This window comes from Zootoca vivipara, chromosome 8 (genome assembly GCF_963506605.1).
Source record: "Zootoca vivipara chromosome 8, rZooViv1.1, whole genome shotgun sequence".
In the NCBI taxonomy this organism is placed as follows: domain Eukaryota; kingdom Metazoa; phylum Chordata; class Lepidosauria; order Squamata; family Lacertidae; genus Zootoca; species Zootoca vivipara.
The window spans coordinates 32,904,278-32,920,779 of NC_083283.1; the positions used below are offsets into that span (position 1 = coordinate 32,904,278).

The 16,502-nt window shown below is 42.8% G+C and overlaps 1 protein-coding gene across 7 annotated transcripts in view; it reads right to left on the minus strand.

Annotated features, from left to right (window-relative positions):
- The window catches only part of SULF1 (sulfatase 1), a 139,626-nt gene that overhangs the window by 45,194 nt on the left and 77,930 nt on the right, over window positions 1–16,502 (minus strand). For all 7 annotated transcript variants that reach the window (XM_060277759.1, XM_060277756.1, XM_060277757.1 and 4 more), the window contains 2 exons: window positions 7,962–8,197; window positions 4,853–5,092 (listed from right to left, as the gene is read on the minus strand). In XM_060277759.1, the coding sequence (XP_060133742.1) occupies window positions 4,853–5,092; window positions 7,962–8,133 (412 nt within the window). In that variant the 5' untranslated portion in view covers window positions 8,134–8,197. The remainder of the gene's footprint in view (window positions 1–4,852; window positions 5,093–7,961; window positions 8,198–16,502) is intronic.

Below are 16,502 nucleotides of genomic sequence, written 5' to 3' on the forward strand. Positions count from 1 at the left end.
TCCATCCCTACAAAAATCTCCCTTAAAGCTGAAGATAAAGGAGTGGACCGCGTTCACTGCCCTGATGGGACAAAAATAAGTAATACATGCTCCCTTCAGGAAGAGGCTGGATTTGTTGTCGACTGAAATCAGGACTTCTTGTCAAGACGAGTGGAGAAAAACTGACCCTAGCATCAAAACAAAATCATCATCATGATGTGATGGGGTTACCAATAAAAATAATTTTTTGAACTAAAACAAAATGCCAAGTACTTAATTGTCAGGACAAAACACCTTTGTTCTTTAAATTCCCGATTATTTCTCTGGCCCTTTTGTACTGCACAAACCACTTTGATTTCTTTCTTTAGTCTCATCATATCCAGTCCAGTAAGAATCCCTTATTCCTACTATACTGCAAGAGTGGCCAGCACTGTGGAGGCCATGCAGCCGCCCTCCCAGCACAGGCATTGGTGCCACATATTGAAACATGGCTGGAGTGGGAGAAAGTGGCAGCCAGGTTGGGGCAGTGTGGAACTGATCCATCCATAAGAAGGTGATCTGTATATATTTTCATAAATAAATGCTGTATACCAAATCAATGATGGTGTAAAGACAGCCACCCTTTCACTTAAATGAAAAAGAAAGTCATTTTCCCACTAGACACCTTAAAAACAGGTAATAATGCGCAGGACACTGTACAAGTGCCTTGTGAGCAATAGGCCTATCCAGCATCCTGCATTGGGCTTTGAAATTTTCCACATTTGTAGCATTCTCTGTTGTTTTCTTCTTCTTTTACACTTGGCTCATTGAAACAAACAAAACCCTATCTGCATGCTCCAACCGGTTGCAACTGTGAAGCTTTTTTCCTTGCTCATGTCTGAAATCTATTCATGATAGCCACAGGCAACATACATATTTAGAAACAGAAGCAATGAGAATTAGGAAGCCATTTCTGTTTGTATAATTAATAAAATACGAAGTACAGCTGAGTGAATAAAATGTCTCATTAAAAAGTAATACCATTTCAGGGAACATCTTTTCATTATTGTATCTAATGGTGCCCACAGGGATAATAGCAAAGATAAATGTAGATTTTTGCATTTTAATGAGACAGATTTTATCTGCAATACTGGCAGTTTTGCTAACTGTTCCCAGGACACAGTGCCATTGTTTAAGCACATGTAACATACTTTGCCAGCTCAGAATAATGGCACTCTCTTTGACTATGCCTAATTGAGCTTGTGTAAACAGCAATCCTTCGCAAGGTGAACAATTATTATACTTGATACCCAGACAATTAAGAAGCATTTGGTGACAAATGAGGAATTGGTCAAGGAAGAATTACACTGTGCTTCCTTAAACTTGTTTTCCTAAGCAGCTGATTGAGAAGTCTCAAAGGAAAGCAGAAAATAAAATGGCATAGCTCAGTAATATCCTATGTTTAGCCGGGCTGTCCCTATCGTTAGGAAGGTACATCAGGTGACAGGGGCCGAGTGGTGATAACTGGTGGTGACGTGTTTGAGGATAGAGCTGTGTGCCGTCCAGCCTACACTGTGCCCCCCAAGCTAGCCTGATGTCATGCTGTGCGGTGGACGACACTGTCCCGGCACCAATGCTGAAAGACTGAACTGCAAGTTTGGGCAATGTGTGTATCTTGAAGTAGGTGGAGGCAGGGTCTATTCTGAGTGGAACTTAGTTGGCTACAATCCTAAAGTTTTTAGACCTTTTTTGGTTTGTTTTAGCCGCTAATGGGCCGTGGTTGCTTTTCCATGTAGTATGTTTCAAACGAAAGCTGACTTTCCAATGTCATTCCAGCGTCTGCACACAGAAGCCGCCTGTGATAATGTGTCTGATTCCCCAGGGGACCCTTTAATTGCAACACTCCTAAACACTGGCTTGCAGTTCTCATAATTGCTTCAATCACAGGCATACTCCTTTGAAACAAGTGCTCGTGTGTTTCTTTTTTTAAAGTGACTTGTAGAAGCCACTCCATGCCCAAAACACTCCCCAAGTTTGGCTTGCTCCAGCTATTTGTGGGGGCGTGACGCAGGGGGATTCCTCTCCCCAGGGATTGCCCAACTAATTTCAATGGAGTTCTTGACGTAAAACCAAAGAACACAAAGGGCTCTGGATCCAAACATGCCCTTGGGGTCCTGCTTGTGGGTTTCCCACAGGATCTGGTTGGCCACCGGGAGAACAGGATGCTGGAGTAGGTGAGCCATTGGCCTGATCCAGCTGGGTTCTTCTTACATTCACAGCAGTGCTCTCCCCTCTTGTGATTCCCGCAACCAGGTAACGGAGAAAACAGAGCATACCAACAGAACAGAACAAACGCCAACGTCCTTCAAGGAAGAGGCATTCACTACTTGAGAGGCTATTTATGCCAAGTGGAGTTTATATAGCATAGCAACTGAATGAAGCTGTTGAGTGTATGTTAAGTTGAATAATGTAAGTTGGGACGGAAAGAGCACCATAGAGGAAGATATGCAGGAGGCCTGGGCAGTGGAGAGGAGTTGGCGTTCACAGAATATCGGCTAAGAGACTAAGCTACAAGTCTCTGGTTTGAATCTCACTTCTGCCATGAATTCAGTAGCTGCCATGAATTCAGTAGGCAAGTCACTCTATCTCAGTTGCCCACCTGCAACTTACACAGTTGTGTAACAACATAAGGTTTGCTAAGCATTTTGAACTCTTTTAAGTACTACTGTATATGATGCTTCAGTAGACTACTGCAGCTTTGTTCAATACAAGCTATTTTAGGGTTTCAGTTAAGTAAAAGCAATTATCCATGATCATCTGTGTATATACAGTTGTATGCCTGGTTGAGAGGTAGCCAATGGCTGCCCTCCACATGCTGGCAGTGCCATTGGCTGTGCTGGCTGGGGCTGATAGGAACACCTATGTCCAGCTACAACTTTCTGGTAAGCTATGGCCATTCCTGGACCAAGATAGCCCTACTACAGTGTTCTATGCCCTAGTAATCTTACATCTTGATTACTGTAATAGTACTCTGTGTGGAGGATGCATGGAGCATGCAGTTTTGCCAGTTATGAGCCTTTGATGTTGTTTTACACAGTCCCTTGAGACCTCTAATCTATTGGACAGCAGATAAGCTGTATTATGTCACTTCTGTTTGGAGCTGATAACCTAGTTCCTGAGATTTTAATAGCATTGCTCTTTATGTAAACAGCTCTGTGACTTTTTCAAAAAAATGTAGAACAGCTTAATAATGAAATAACAAATAAAGTGGTCCAACACTATTTGGAAGCCACAGCTCCACCACCTGTGCTTTTAAGTATACAAATATTTTCTCAAAAAAAGTTATGGCAGTGAGGACAAAACCAATCTATAATCTAATAGTGTTCTAGTAAATAGTTCCCTGCATAAGTTGGTCTGCTTCATATGTTACAATGGGAACAATCTGCTATATTAATATGTAGTATGTTTGTTTTATAATGGCAACAATCTGCTATATTAATAAGTGTTTTTCCACACAGGACATCATTTGAAGATCCCATAACACTCAGGCCAGTTTAACTCATACAAGCAAAATGTCTTTCAGCCAAAATAAGACTTTTGCTAATGTGTTTACAATTGGCTTGAGCCACATTGGAGCCAATTTGCAAAGGGCTTCCCACATAGAAGGCATCTGTATGGTATTTCCCCCCTCAGCGACAGCCATGTAGGCAGCATAATGCATGAAACAGATCTCCAGTACAAAGTGAAGTTATAAAACAAAAAAGGCTCCATGCAGATCTGCATTGGAAAAGTATTAAACTCCTTGTTGCAGGAAGAAGAAGAAGAAGAAGAAGAGGAGGAGGAGGAGGAGGGGGGGAGTGTGGACAGCTTCATCCCCACCCCCGGCTCAACAATTCACAGAAATTCCACTGACAAAGTCAGTACGTACAGGAGAACACTTCTTAAACTTTCAAGTTATTTTGGTCATGATAAAAAACACATAAGGTAGTTACAGTGTGGTTGAGACTTAAACAAGATAATTTCAGAAAGGGAATCAGACACTGCCATCCAAAGAAATCTGTTCTGCCTGACCTCTTCACGTCTTTCCACTGTTGTTTGTTACTGCCTTAAGAACATAAGAGGTACCTTAAAAGATCTGACCAAAAGGTTAATATAGACTAGTAGTTCATTTCCAACAGTGACCAGCCATTTGCTTTTAAAAGCTTCCAGCAATCCATAAACGCAGCAGTCCTCAGAGGTAACCTGCTTCTGAACACAAACTTTTATCTACCTACCATGACAGGCTGATAGCAGGGATGAGGAACCTGTGGCCCTCTAGATTTAGTTGGACTTCAACTCCCATAATCCACAGTCAGCATGGCCAATAGTCAAGGAGATGGGAGGTGTAGTTCAACAACATGTGAAGAGCCATATGTTCCACATCCCTGGTTTAGGTCTCTCTCAAACACTGCCATCTTCATATATTGAAAGGGCTGTCGCATGCAAGATGGAGCAAGCTTGCTTTCTCCTGCTCTCAAGGGTAGGACCTGAACCAATGGATTCAAGTTACAAGAAAGAAGATTCCGATTTAACATCAGGAATAACTTTCTGGCGGTAAGAACTGTTTGACCATGAAACGGACTACTTGGAAAGTGGCGGAGAGTCTCCCGCATCAGAGTCCCCTGTGACTCTGCAATTCTATGATTCTATTATTTTAGCTCAAAATGCTATGCATAGGTTCTCTCTGGTTTCCCATTTAGGCAGCAAAAAGACCCAGCTCTTGTTTCAGCAGGGTTGCTGTGACACACACATGCCTTCCAACAATAACCCTGATGGCATTTTAAAGAACATCAATAAAAAGCAAGGTTATTTTTTAATCAAAGGTTTTAAAGGGGTGTTGGTGTTGGAATCTTACCAGTCCTATACCCAGTGTTGTTCAGATACACTGCAAAGGTACGTGGTTCATGCGTTGCTTGCCAGGAAGGAGAAGAACAATTTTCATTGTTGGTATAAACATTGTGGTTGTGAACATATTTTCCCGTCAACATCGAGGAACGAGATGGGCAGCACATTGGGGTCGTTACAAACGCATTGACAAAAGTGGCACCTCCATTTTCCATTATCTTCCTGGTTTTATTCATCACTTGCAAAGAACCTAAAAAACAAAAGAGAGCTGTATCAGGAGCTATAGCTTATATCAACAAACCCAGCTAGTACTCCAGCAGTGGGTTCACGCATGTGGCATTACCTTCAAGAGCCATACAGCCATGTGGATCATTCGTCTATAAATTTGCCAAGTAAGATTTTAGACTCCCAGAAGATACAAAGAATTGGTTCACGCATTGTGGAAAGCCCTTGTTAAAAATAAGCTATGGCTTACTGTGAACAAGCAGCTTATTAATACGTACAGTTCTTCTCAATCATGCCCTCTTTGCTCCTCCCTTTCCCCAGCTGGAAAAGAACAAACATCAGGATTGGCTTAGCTTTGTGAGCAAATCAACACACATGGTTTGCTTGGCAAAGAGGGAAGCCATGACTGCTGGTTTGAACTAAAAGTTGAGTCAATGTCGTGGTTTGTTTCCTACCCTTGGAGGAAACTGTAGGAGTAGGGTGGCCCCCAGCTCCTCACGACATTGAGACATCCCATGTGTGATGTCACCCTCTCCATCACCCTCACAAGCTGGCACCTCTGACAGTCAGACATCCCTATGCCAGCACGGGCTATACCTACTGGGGTGCAAGGAAATTCTTGCTAATATTGCATCCTTTATGAGAACCGTAACCTCCTCCCATCACCCTCGCAAGCTGGTGCCTCTGATCCTAGGACTTCTTCTTCTTTGGCAATCACTCGTAGCCAGGTAAGGTTGTCTTCCATGAACACAGTCTTAACAGTGAGTCCGTAAGTGACTGTGGAGGCCAGTTCTGGATCCACACGTCCTTCCACAGTGGGGACAGAGGTTTCCAGGCGGGAGTTGATCAAGGTGAGGGTTTGCCAAATGTGCCTTGCTCTTAGCACGTTTCCCCCTTTCATCCTGAGTTTGAGCATCTTCAAAATCCATGACACCATTGTTAAAGGCTGTTCTCCAATTGGAGCGCTCGCAGGCCAGTGTTTCCCAATTGTCTGTGTTTATCCTACATTTTTAAAAGAATTGCCTTGAGAGTGTTTGCCCCACGTAAGTACAACCTATTCTCCAGAATACTGTAGAAATAAAGTAGCATGCAACTGCATTCTTGAAAGATCTTTTGTTGCAGCAATGATACGTAATAGGCATAAAAAGTCAACTTCAGTAATAGCCTGTATAATATCATTGTCCAGCTTATTATAAAGATGTGCGCAAATTGTATGAAATTAGCAGTGTAAAAGTAACAGAATGTTGAATACACACTATGAATGGAGAAAGCTAGAGAGTTCCAGAAAAACGTCTACTTCTGCTTCATTGACTATGCAAAAGCCTTTGACTGTGTCGACCACAGCAAACTATGGCAAGTTCTTAAAGAAAGGGGAGTGCCTGATCACCTCATCTGTCTCCTGAGAAATCTCTATGTGGGACAAGAAGCTAGAGTTAGAACTGGACATGGAACAACTGACTGGTTCAAAATTGGGAAAGGAGTATGACAAGGTTGTATATTGTCTCCCTGCTTATTTAACTTATATGCAGAATTAATCATGCGAAAGGCTGGACTAGATGAATCCCAAGCCGGAATTAAGATTGCCGGAAGAAATATCAACAACCTCAGATGTGCAGATGACACAACCTTGATGTCAGAAAGTGAGGAGGAATTAAAGAACCTTTTAATGAGGGTGAAAGAGGAGAGCGCAAAATATGGTCTGAAGCTCAACACCAAAAAAACTAAGATCATAGCCACTGGTCCCATAACCTCCTGGCAAATAGAAGGGGAAGAAATAGAGGCAGTGAGAGAGTTTACTTTCCTGGGCTCCTTGATCGCTGCAGATGGTGACAGCAGTCATGAAATTAAAAGACGCCTGCTTCTAGCAGAGACATCACCTTGCCAACAAAGGTCCATATAGTTAAAGCTATGGTTTTCCCAGTAGTGATGTATGGAAGTGAGAGCTGGACCATAAAGAAGGCTGATCGCCGAAGAATCGATGATTTTGAATTTTGGTGATGGAGGAGACTCTTGAGAGTCCCATGGACTGCAAGAAGATCAAACCTATCCATTCTGAAGGAAATCAGCCCCGAGTGCTCTCTGGAAGGACAAATCCTGAAGCTGAGGCTGCAATATTTTGGCCACCTCATGAGAAGAGAAGACTCCCTGGAAAAGACCCTGATGTTGGGAAAGATGGAAGGCACAAGGAGAAGGGGACAACAGAGGACGAGATGGCTGGACAGTGTTCTTGAAGCTACAAACATGAGTTTGACTAAACTGCGGGAGGCAGGAGTGCCTGGCAAATTATGGTCCATGGGGTCACGAAGAGTCGGACACGACTAAACGACTAAACAACAACAACAACATGGATATTGTGCATTATATAGTTTATTCACTAGGTGCCACTTGATATAATCATATTTGGGTGGAATCAGGGGTTGGTTTCCTATGGTTGTTCTCATTGGAGAAAGTCAGTAACAGTTCTTGTCTAATTTCCTAAGTGGCTTCTCCTCCATGCTTCCATGATACAGTACTTCAAATGCTTAAATGCTATGGGAAAATGGACCGTTATTAGCAAAATTAGCTGCTGTTGACAGGCAGCTTCCTTCTTTTCCAAACATGACTTGCTGCACACAATAATAGAAAGTGTTTCATTTAATCAGAGGTTGCTGAGTATTAACATATATTGATTCTGCAATGTACCTCTCAACAAAATGGGAATCAATTATCAAATGCAGTGAGAAAATTGATTCCCACCCCCTTGGAGCAGGATTTACAAATCTGTCAAGTAAGTATAATAATGTTCAGGAAAGGCAAATATGTTAAGGATCATTTACAGAGCAGAAAGTGATCTTTAAAAAAAAACAACCAAAGACGACTGAGTTAAATTATGCAGTAAATTTTAACAGACTTACCGAGCTCCACGTCTTGGTCATCTGTGAGTACAAGGATAATGTTTGGCCTGATATTTTTCCGCTCCTGCTGTACACGTCCTCTGAACCTTGGGGATTTGACAGTAGTACAGTGGCTCCTTAACAGTTCAGTGCCAAGCACAGTCCATATAAATACAATGCAATAATGATTCATTGTATCTGTCCAATACTGCAGTTAAACCCTCCTGCAAATGCTTCTGTTCCTTAATTTTCAAGCTCTGGAGAATGAAAGGGGATAAAAGGGGGGTAGGGAGAGGAACAAATGAGAGAGAGAAACAAACAAACCTAGCTTAAAGCTCAGCTTGCATTCGATTAAATATACATAAGACAGAACAGAAAACTGTTCTTATAGCTGGATGTTGCTTTTTGAACATGATACCGTACTGATATTTTTCAACTGCAGTGCTCTTGGTTTTCCCTCTCCAACATTTAGTGCTAGCTGTATATTATGGTTTGCTTCACAGCCATCTTCCAGAGATGCTTCTGTTTTCTTTACTGCTCATTATTTTCTATTATTATTATTATTATTATTATTATTATTATTATTATTATTATTATTATTCCACTTTATCTTGCTCAGGGTAACCCAAAGTGACTTGGGTTAGACTAGATGATGCTCGTGGTCCCTTCCAACTCTACAAATTTATTATTCTACGACTTACAACCAAACAACTGATCCAGTAAAAAGCATTTTGAGCCTCCTTAGAAGAAGCCCTCTAAAAGTGGTGTTCAAATCCATAACCTCTTAATTCCCTGTTCAACAGCATGTCTCTCATGTAGCATGGCAGATATCCTTTCCTGGGAGCATGGAATGAGAGAAGCCACTCTCCTTATATACTGGGTTTCGGTGAGTACATGCCCTAATGGTTGGAAAGGCCCAGGTCTTCTTCAGAAAATCAGCAAAGGCTTGCCTTCTTCTCTTCAATAAACATTACTACATTTCTTTCATCTCTTTTCCGTTCAAGAGGTCCTGTCCCAAGGCACATGCAGAACAGCAGGCCTGTTTTAGTCCAACTCACCTGCACTTCTGAAGCAGAGATAAAGACATGGCTATCGGCCGTAATCTCTAACATTATCTGATGCTGCTCTGTTTCTGTTTGCAACTTAACAGAGAGCTCGTATTAAGTGACAGTCCAGATGATCTTACCCAGCACCATGAAAGCCCATATCCCTGTCCCTCATCAATCAGCAGTGGGACTGAGCACATCATCTATAATGCACGACAACTCTAAGCAAGCGTTTGCCCCCAATTCTCCATTTCCAGATTCGGCTCACTGAGCCTATCAGAACCCCTTTCTCAATGGCTGTCAGTCAAGCAGCCCCACTATTGTATGCCCTAATGCAACCCCAGGAGGGGTCTCCTTGCTGTGACAGACTTAAACCCACAACAGAAAATGATTGATGGGCCTTGTGACTAAAAAGGTTAGTCACCTATACTCCGGCATTCTCTGCTCCATTGGCAGAGGCTCCACCAAGCGATGGAAACTTGCGATAATACTAACTTTATGTGAAACTTAATTGGCCATATATAAAATACAGACAGGGCTTGAAGGCAGACGAAGTGAAAGGAGGCATGCTCCATGGGAAAGTCTGCTTGGAAAAGAGGTGACACCAGCCTTAATGAGAATGGAACACAACTCATCAGACAACCAGTCCTCCCACACCTGAGACTTCATATTTAGGCATGCAACATTAACTAGGAGGGGATAAATCAGCAGAACTAATTAAATGGAAGCATAGCATAGCAGAGAAGGCAAAGGGGGGTGGGGGTGGTCCCATCACTCATTTCGAAACACAAAGGAGGGATGCAATTCCTTAGGGAGAAATTTGACACAGACCACCAGGAATAAACATATATCTTTTAAATGCTGGATTTTCCTTTCTTTTCACACCCACTTATTACTTGAAACTTCACAACATATCCTATAAACAGTGTCATGCATCTCACTCCTCGGGAGATAATTGCACCAGGAGAGTGTGAAGGTTTTTTTTTAAAAAAACGAAACAAAGATACCCTTCAAGCATCTGTAAGCAAAGAAATCCGGGCTCCATTGTCTATGCATAAACATTCCAGTCTCTGATTGACATCACAGCATAAAGGCAGTATGCTGGAGGATTCTGCATGCTCAGTTAAATGCTATCGCCCTGACTACATAACATTCAGATAAGTAGACTGGAAGTCAGTAATTAGTCTGAGCATGCTCTCTTTCTCTCTCTCTCCTTAAAAATATTTTTGTTTCCAAACATTTGCTCCAACTAGAGTACAGGATTATTGACCAATAAAGTATTTTCTCTGCCTGATAACAGCAATGCCACTTACACATGGTGCAAAAGCTAAACAGAAATTTCTCCTGGGGGTCCTCTTTAAAGTGCATAAAGTCAAAAGAGGTGCATGTGGGAGTAGAAAAGAGAAAATGTGTAGCATTTCCTGGATCAGATGCACTGCCTGGATAATTTTTCCAAATAGTGTTGTACCCAAACAGACCTAGGTGTTTTTTACAGCCCGGGGCAAGGTGTGCTCTGGCGAGTTCCCTTGTCAATCAGCGAAGTTCGCCAGGATTTATTTGACGGTTGCAGCAAGCTGGATCTAGCCTGCCTTTTAATTTTCCACAATGCCTCCACAAAACAGCATTGCTCTGAAGCATTGTGTGCAATTTAGATGGCAGCTGCCCAGCACCACATGGACTGCTGGGTTGAAAAATAAATAAATATAGGGCCCCCCAAGTGTGGCATCAGCCAGTATAGAGGAGGGGTTAGAGTGCTGGAGTAGGACTTGGGAAACCTGGCAACACTTAGGTTACAAAACCAATTCCTACCATTAAACTCATTGGGTGACCCAATCCCTATACTCTATACCAATTTGCGTTAACACTGTTACGGGAATAAAATGGGATAAGCAAGGTGGCAATCAAGCCACCTTTATTTCTCTGCAGAAAAGATGGGGAAGAACAGCAGCTCAGTGGAAGAGCATCCACCTTGCATTTATAAAGTCCCAGGTGCAAACCCTAGCATCTCCAGGTAGAGGTGAGAATGTCCCCTAACTGACACCTTGGAAAGCCACTGCCGGTGTGAACAGTACTGAGCTAGATGGACCTTTGGCTTTATTTAAGTTAAGGCAGCCTCCTATGTTAATATGATATAAATGTAATACATGTGTGTGAGGGGGGGAAGAATCATGGTGGCTGGCTGATCCCTGCTCTAAATATATTCTACATGACTAGACACCTCTTGTGTAACCAGGGAACCTGAATAGGTACGGCTCCTGATGATGCATAGAAACGCCCAGGTATCATATATCATGTGCACTTCCCTATGCTCTTGTGCATTCATTCCCCTATTAGTTATCTGAAAAAGGCTTGGAGGGCTCAACAATCCCAACTACTCACTACATGGATTACCAGGTCCCACTTGCACGAGCACTTATTTATTCAAAGGCAACCTTTTTAAAAGCTGCCATCCTCTCACTGCCCGGCTTCTAGCTCCTGAAGGAAATGAAGCAACGAAACTCCCCTGCAAAATATAGGGCTTCAGTGGAGATACAAGAACGTACTGTAGTGTTTGTGTTGGCTACTTTGCCCTAGTCTACAAGTGTCCTCAGAGACACTGCAATTTGTCTTTGAGAAACAGTCAAAAGCAAGAAAAATTAAAGAGAGGCCTTGTTCTTCACACATGGCAAGTGAACGTATGGCATTGTGCAGTGTCCAAGGATCAAGAAGAGACTACAAGTTGCCTTTCTTCCATAAGGTAAATGAAAGCATATTGACTGCAAGTGAAAAATAAGCTACTTGGAGAAAGTATAAATATATTTTTGTACAGGCAGGCATGTAATCAGGTCTCCTAGGTGGAATGAGCAGGGATGCATTTTGAATGTACCCTTTTCCCATATATAGTCTGATCCTACAAGAAATCAACTTTACAGCAAAAGTTACACTGAGCGAACTATAAAACTGCGAAAAGGAAAACTGCACCAAGAGATTGCTCAGCCTGCTTGACATCCTGTGATCCATTACAGTGTGTATCATGTTTCCAGTGTTTCCAGTTTTTACACCACATGCAAAATATTGTGGGCATGATTGGTTTAGGCCAGTGATGACCAAAGTCTTTAGCCTGGGTGTCACACCTCTCTCCCCAAATAACATCATTACAACCTCCCTTCATGTACAGCTTTTGGATCTGGACACACTACTCCCTGAAGCACTTTATTTTGGAAGCAGCATTGCCTGCGGCTTTTGGACTGCTTTCATTCCACTAGGGAAGCACACAGGGAAATTTGTGCTCTAGTACAATCCATTGACAATGCAACAACTCTAAGGACCAATGCAGACATGGCCATGGCATTAGATGCATATGAACAACTGATGCGTATGTTCTTCCAAAATGAAAATAGCCACTAAGCAGCATCAAGATGTCAGCGGGTGGACGGAAATAACACGTTCTCCACCACAATCTTGTCAAAAATCCCCGCCTCAAGCTGGGCTGAAAGCCCACGGGAGTTTCCCTTCCAATACAAATAGAAGCTTTTGGCATAAGTGATTAAAAAACAAAAATCTGGAACACACTAAGAAAAAGACAAACTTTACTTCTTGCACCACAGTTCTGACCCTTCCAATTAATAGCTCACGTGGAATTAAAATGCTGTGGTTATTTAGTCCGAAGTGCCCTGCCTCCCACCCAAAACATGACAGCAGGTGCACTGACCAGGGGCGTCTTAAGGTTATCTGGCGCCATGGTGCAGGGATCCCTCAGGCGTCCCCCCACCCCCACGCTTCACTGTGGGCAGGCAGCACTTCTTCCTCAGGTCCCTCTGCAGCCCACCTCGCTACCCCCCCCCCCACACCGCCATGGCGTGCCTTCTGCTTCTTGCCTGCCGTGGGCAGGACCGACGACGGCGATGCCGGACTTGCGCTCTGCCGGGCAGGGCCAGGCATGACAGGCAGCCGGAGGGGGCGGCCCGATGGACGGGGACGCTGCCAGCTGTGCTCTGCCTCTGCCTGCTCGGCAGAAGCGGCTGCGCAGCGCTGCCGTCCAGGGAGCCCCGACTGCCACGCCGACAGGAGGCTCGCGGCTGGCTTCCCCACTGCCAGCGGGGCTTGAGGAGGCTCCGTGCGTGGCGCGGCATGGTGGAGGCACCCTCCAGTGCCCTCCAGAACTTGCCGCCGTGGCGCCTTGCACCAGTAGCCTCTATGGCTAAGACGCCCCTGGCACTGACTTATAAGTGACGAAGTGACGAAGCAGATTAACTGTACAGACATGGAAAGAGACAAATACAGTACAAATACAGTACGGGTATAGGGCGGTATATAAATTCAGTAAATAAATAAATACAGTAAATAAATTTTCTATTTGAAATTGCAGCGATCATTTCTAAACACGCATATATGCATATACATTAGCATTTGCACATTGTTATTACTAAATCTGCATCCTGCTTTATCATCTTTTTTTGTGGTCACCCTAGAATCATAGAGCTGGAAGGGATCCCGAGGAACATCTAGTCCAACTGCCTGCAATGCAGGAATATCCAGCTGTATAGGGATTGAACCTGCAACCATGGCATTATCAGCATCACGCTCTAACCAATGGAGCTATCCAGGATGACCCTAGTAAGATATACAATAAGAAGTCACAAGAAATATACTGTAGAATTTTGGTCAAAAAAAATTAAAAGTTAAGGTGACTTTTCTTCTAAAAGCATATGACAGTTGAAAAATACTAGTTTTCGCACATACACAATTTCAGGGTTTTATTAGAGTCCCTAAAAAAAGGGTTTAAAAGTAAGCAACAATACTTTTCAAACACTGCACTTATATTGCAGGAAAACAAGCATAGCCATCATTTCAGAAAATCAGGGATAGCAGTCCAGTTTCCTATGGGAAAGCAAGCCTCTCAGCATGGAAAATGCATTTACAGTACAGCAGGTCGAGAACAGCACGATCTACTGCCTCCTCTTAAAGGTTAATCCATTAATCTTAGTTGTAAAGCACTGGATTTATACTGAATACTAAGAATACCATTAAATATCTAGGCCTAGCATTTATCTGTCTGATCTACAACATATTTATCAGTCAATCAGAATTATTTTCTCACCTCTGAATATAATCTGCCTGCAATTATGATGTTTAACCCATGCTGGGGGATAAATTATCATACCCACCAGCTATAATTTAGTCTAACTGCAGGCACAGGGATTTGTAACCTCATAAAAAGTATGTTGTAATTTAACAAAGAAAGTACAATCAGGGGATTTCTGCATAAACTTTTATGCAAGTATACATTTCTGCATAGGCACAAAAATGTAACACACGTTTTAATCCACCATAACCATAGTGTGTATGCTAAGCAGCAACTTAAACTAGTCAAAAACTGCCAACTGTTTTAAAACTGAAGGAAACTTGTTCATTCCATTGGGCTGGTTTTGCCCATGTCTTCATTCCCAACCAGCTCCTGGAAAATATTCTTTCTCACAAATTTAGGCTTGGATCCAAAGAACCATGAACGGTAGGAGAAAATGAATTCGTGTTGTTCCATGGGCCCAGCAACTACAAGGCAGTAGGGGCTGCATTACAGTTTAGTATAGGAAACCGAATAAGGAAACTGCAGCCTGCCATGTGTAACTTATTGGACTTGAAAATAAGCTCTTACAATGTCTTACAAAGGACTTTGCACAAACAGGGAGCTTCCTCTAGATCTGGAATGCTTTTCCTCACACAACATCTTCCACTTGGAAACAGTCCTTCCATGAATAAGAGAGCCTTTCAGAAGGGTACGTACCTTCAGATTAAATCCACAGAATGTGAAGGTGGCAGCCACAGTTTAAGCAAGGCGTAATTTCCATGACGACAGAAATTCTTTTGCCGATCACTGTGATCATGGGAATTGATGCAAGCATTCTCCTCCTCGCGTGGTGTCGTGAACCAGGGCTCCAACTCCTCACTCTCATGAGAAGAGGCCAAAAATACAGAGGACTTAATGGACTGGGAGATAGATTGGCCCTCAGAATCTGCCATCAATGCCCCATTGTCTCTCTAGCCTGAAGACTTCCAGAGAAAGTGGCCCCTTTAAGAGCAGAGGCTCCACTCCTCAGAGGCAGGGCAGAAGCAGAGGCTCAGTCTACGTTTGCTGGTTGCTGCAGCAGCATGTAAGCCTGTCTTGTCTTCCAGCCTACACTCTACTCAGAGCTATCCAGGGTGTTGCCCACTTTGCTTATTTGCCTTGCTGGACCCTGCATTGCCTATGCTTATCTGGACCTCCAATCTGCTTTGTTTGAGTGAGCTCACTTGAGGTGACCCCTGCTTTGCCTGCCCCTGCAAATCACCTCAGCTTGTTTGACTTTGCCCTGCTGGAACTTGATCTGACTATGTTTACTGCATCCTGAATGGAACCAGGCCAATTGGCCTTCCTGGACCCTCCTCTGAAGATCTCGCAAGCACCCCTCCCTGCGAGTGGCAGTAAAAACACAACAATAATAAATTATATGACCAACCATTTGCTGCCCTTTCATGGCACTCAAAGTGCCCAAAGTGCCCACTTCACTCTGACAAATGGCGGTGATGTAGATTTCCTAAAGAATAGAATAGGAATATTTCTTGAATTTTTCCCCTGGGAAAATTGCAATAATTTTTAGTTTGCATCAGTCCCCCCCCCCATGACATACAAAGTGTTCCAATTCAGCATGTTTATTTGCATTTAGTGAACAAAGCTACAAATTTAAAACAGCCAAGCTTGCATAATATCATATTTGCAGTTTGGCCTTCATGCATTGTTACTAATGACCTTACAAAATGGGGGAGGGGAAAATATTTGGGGGAAATTGCCCCACACATCACTTCCCAAGAGTAGGTATGACTGGAGCTGGTGATAATCAAAAGAGGGTTTCTATTTTTTTTAAAAAAGTGTTTAAGTGTTGTTGAATTATTGCACCTGATCTCCAAAAGATCAAGAAATACATAATTTTCAACCATTACAACTAAAATTACACTGATACATCAAATCTGGACCGTACCTTATTTCGGCATGAGAAGCAAAGAAATATTTAAAGTGGCTGGATTAAAACCACTCTTCTGTGCCAGTTAGTTTATAGGCCTCATCAAGAGTTAAAGTGTGCCAAGCTTTAGGTTTATATTAACCATATGTGACATGAAACAATCCTAGAGAAAGTTCTAATACATCTTTCAGCAAAAAGGAGAGCTTTTACAAACAACTCTGATGTGAGCTTTTAACACACTTTTCCTAACTTTGTTTTCTCGCTGTCCAATTTGCTTTGTTTCAGAGGTTCATATTTCAACTCGCTGAGAATTGCACTTGCCACACAAAAGGATGTTGATATAATTAAGCCAGATGACGTGCCCCACAAGTAAAATCAGCCATTCATGAAAGCTGGCCACCAGAGGCCATTTCAAACAATGCATATTTCAGGGTAATCTAAAGTAATCCCTTCTCTCTGCTGATTTGGTTTCCAGGCAGTCTTAAGCACATGTGTGCTTGCAAACAGGAGGCTTATTAAAACCTGATGTTATATTGGAG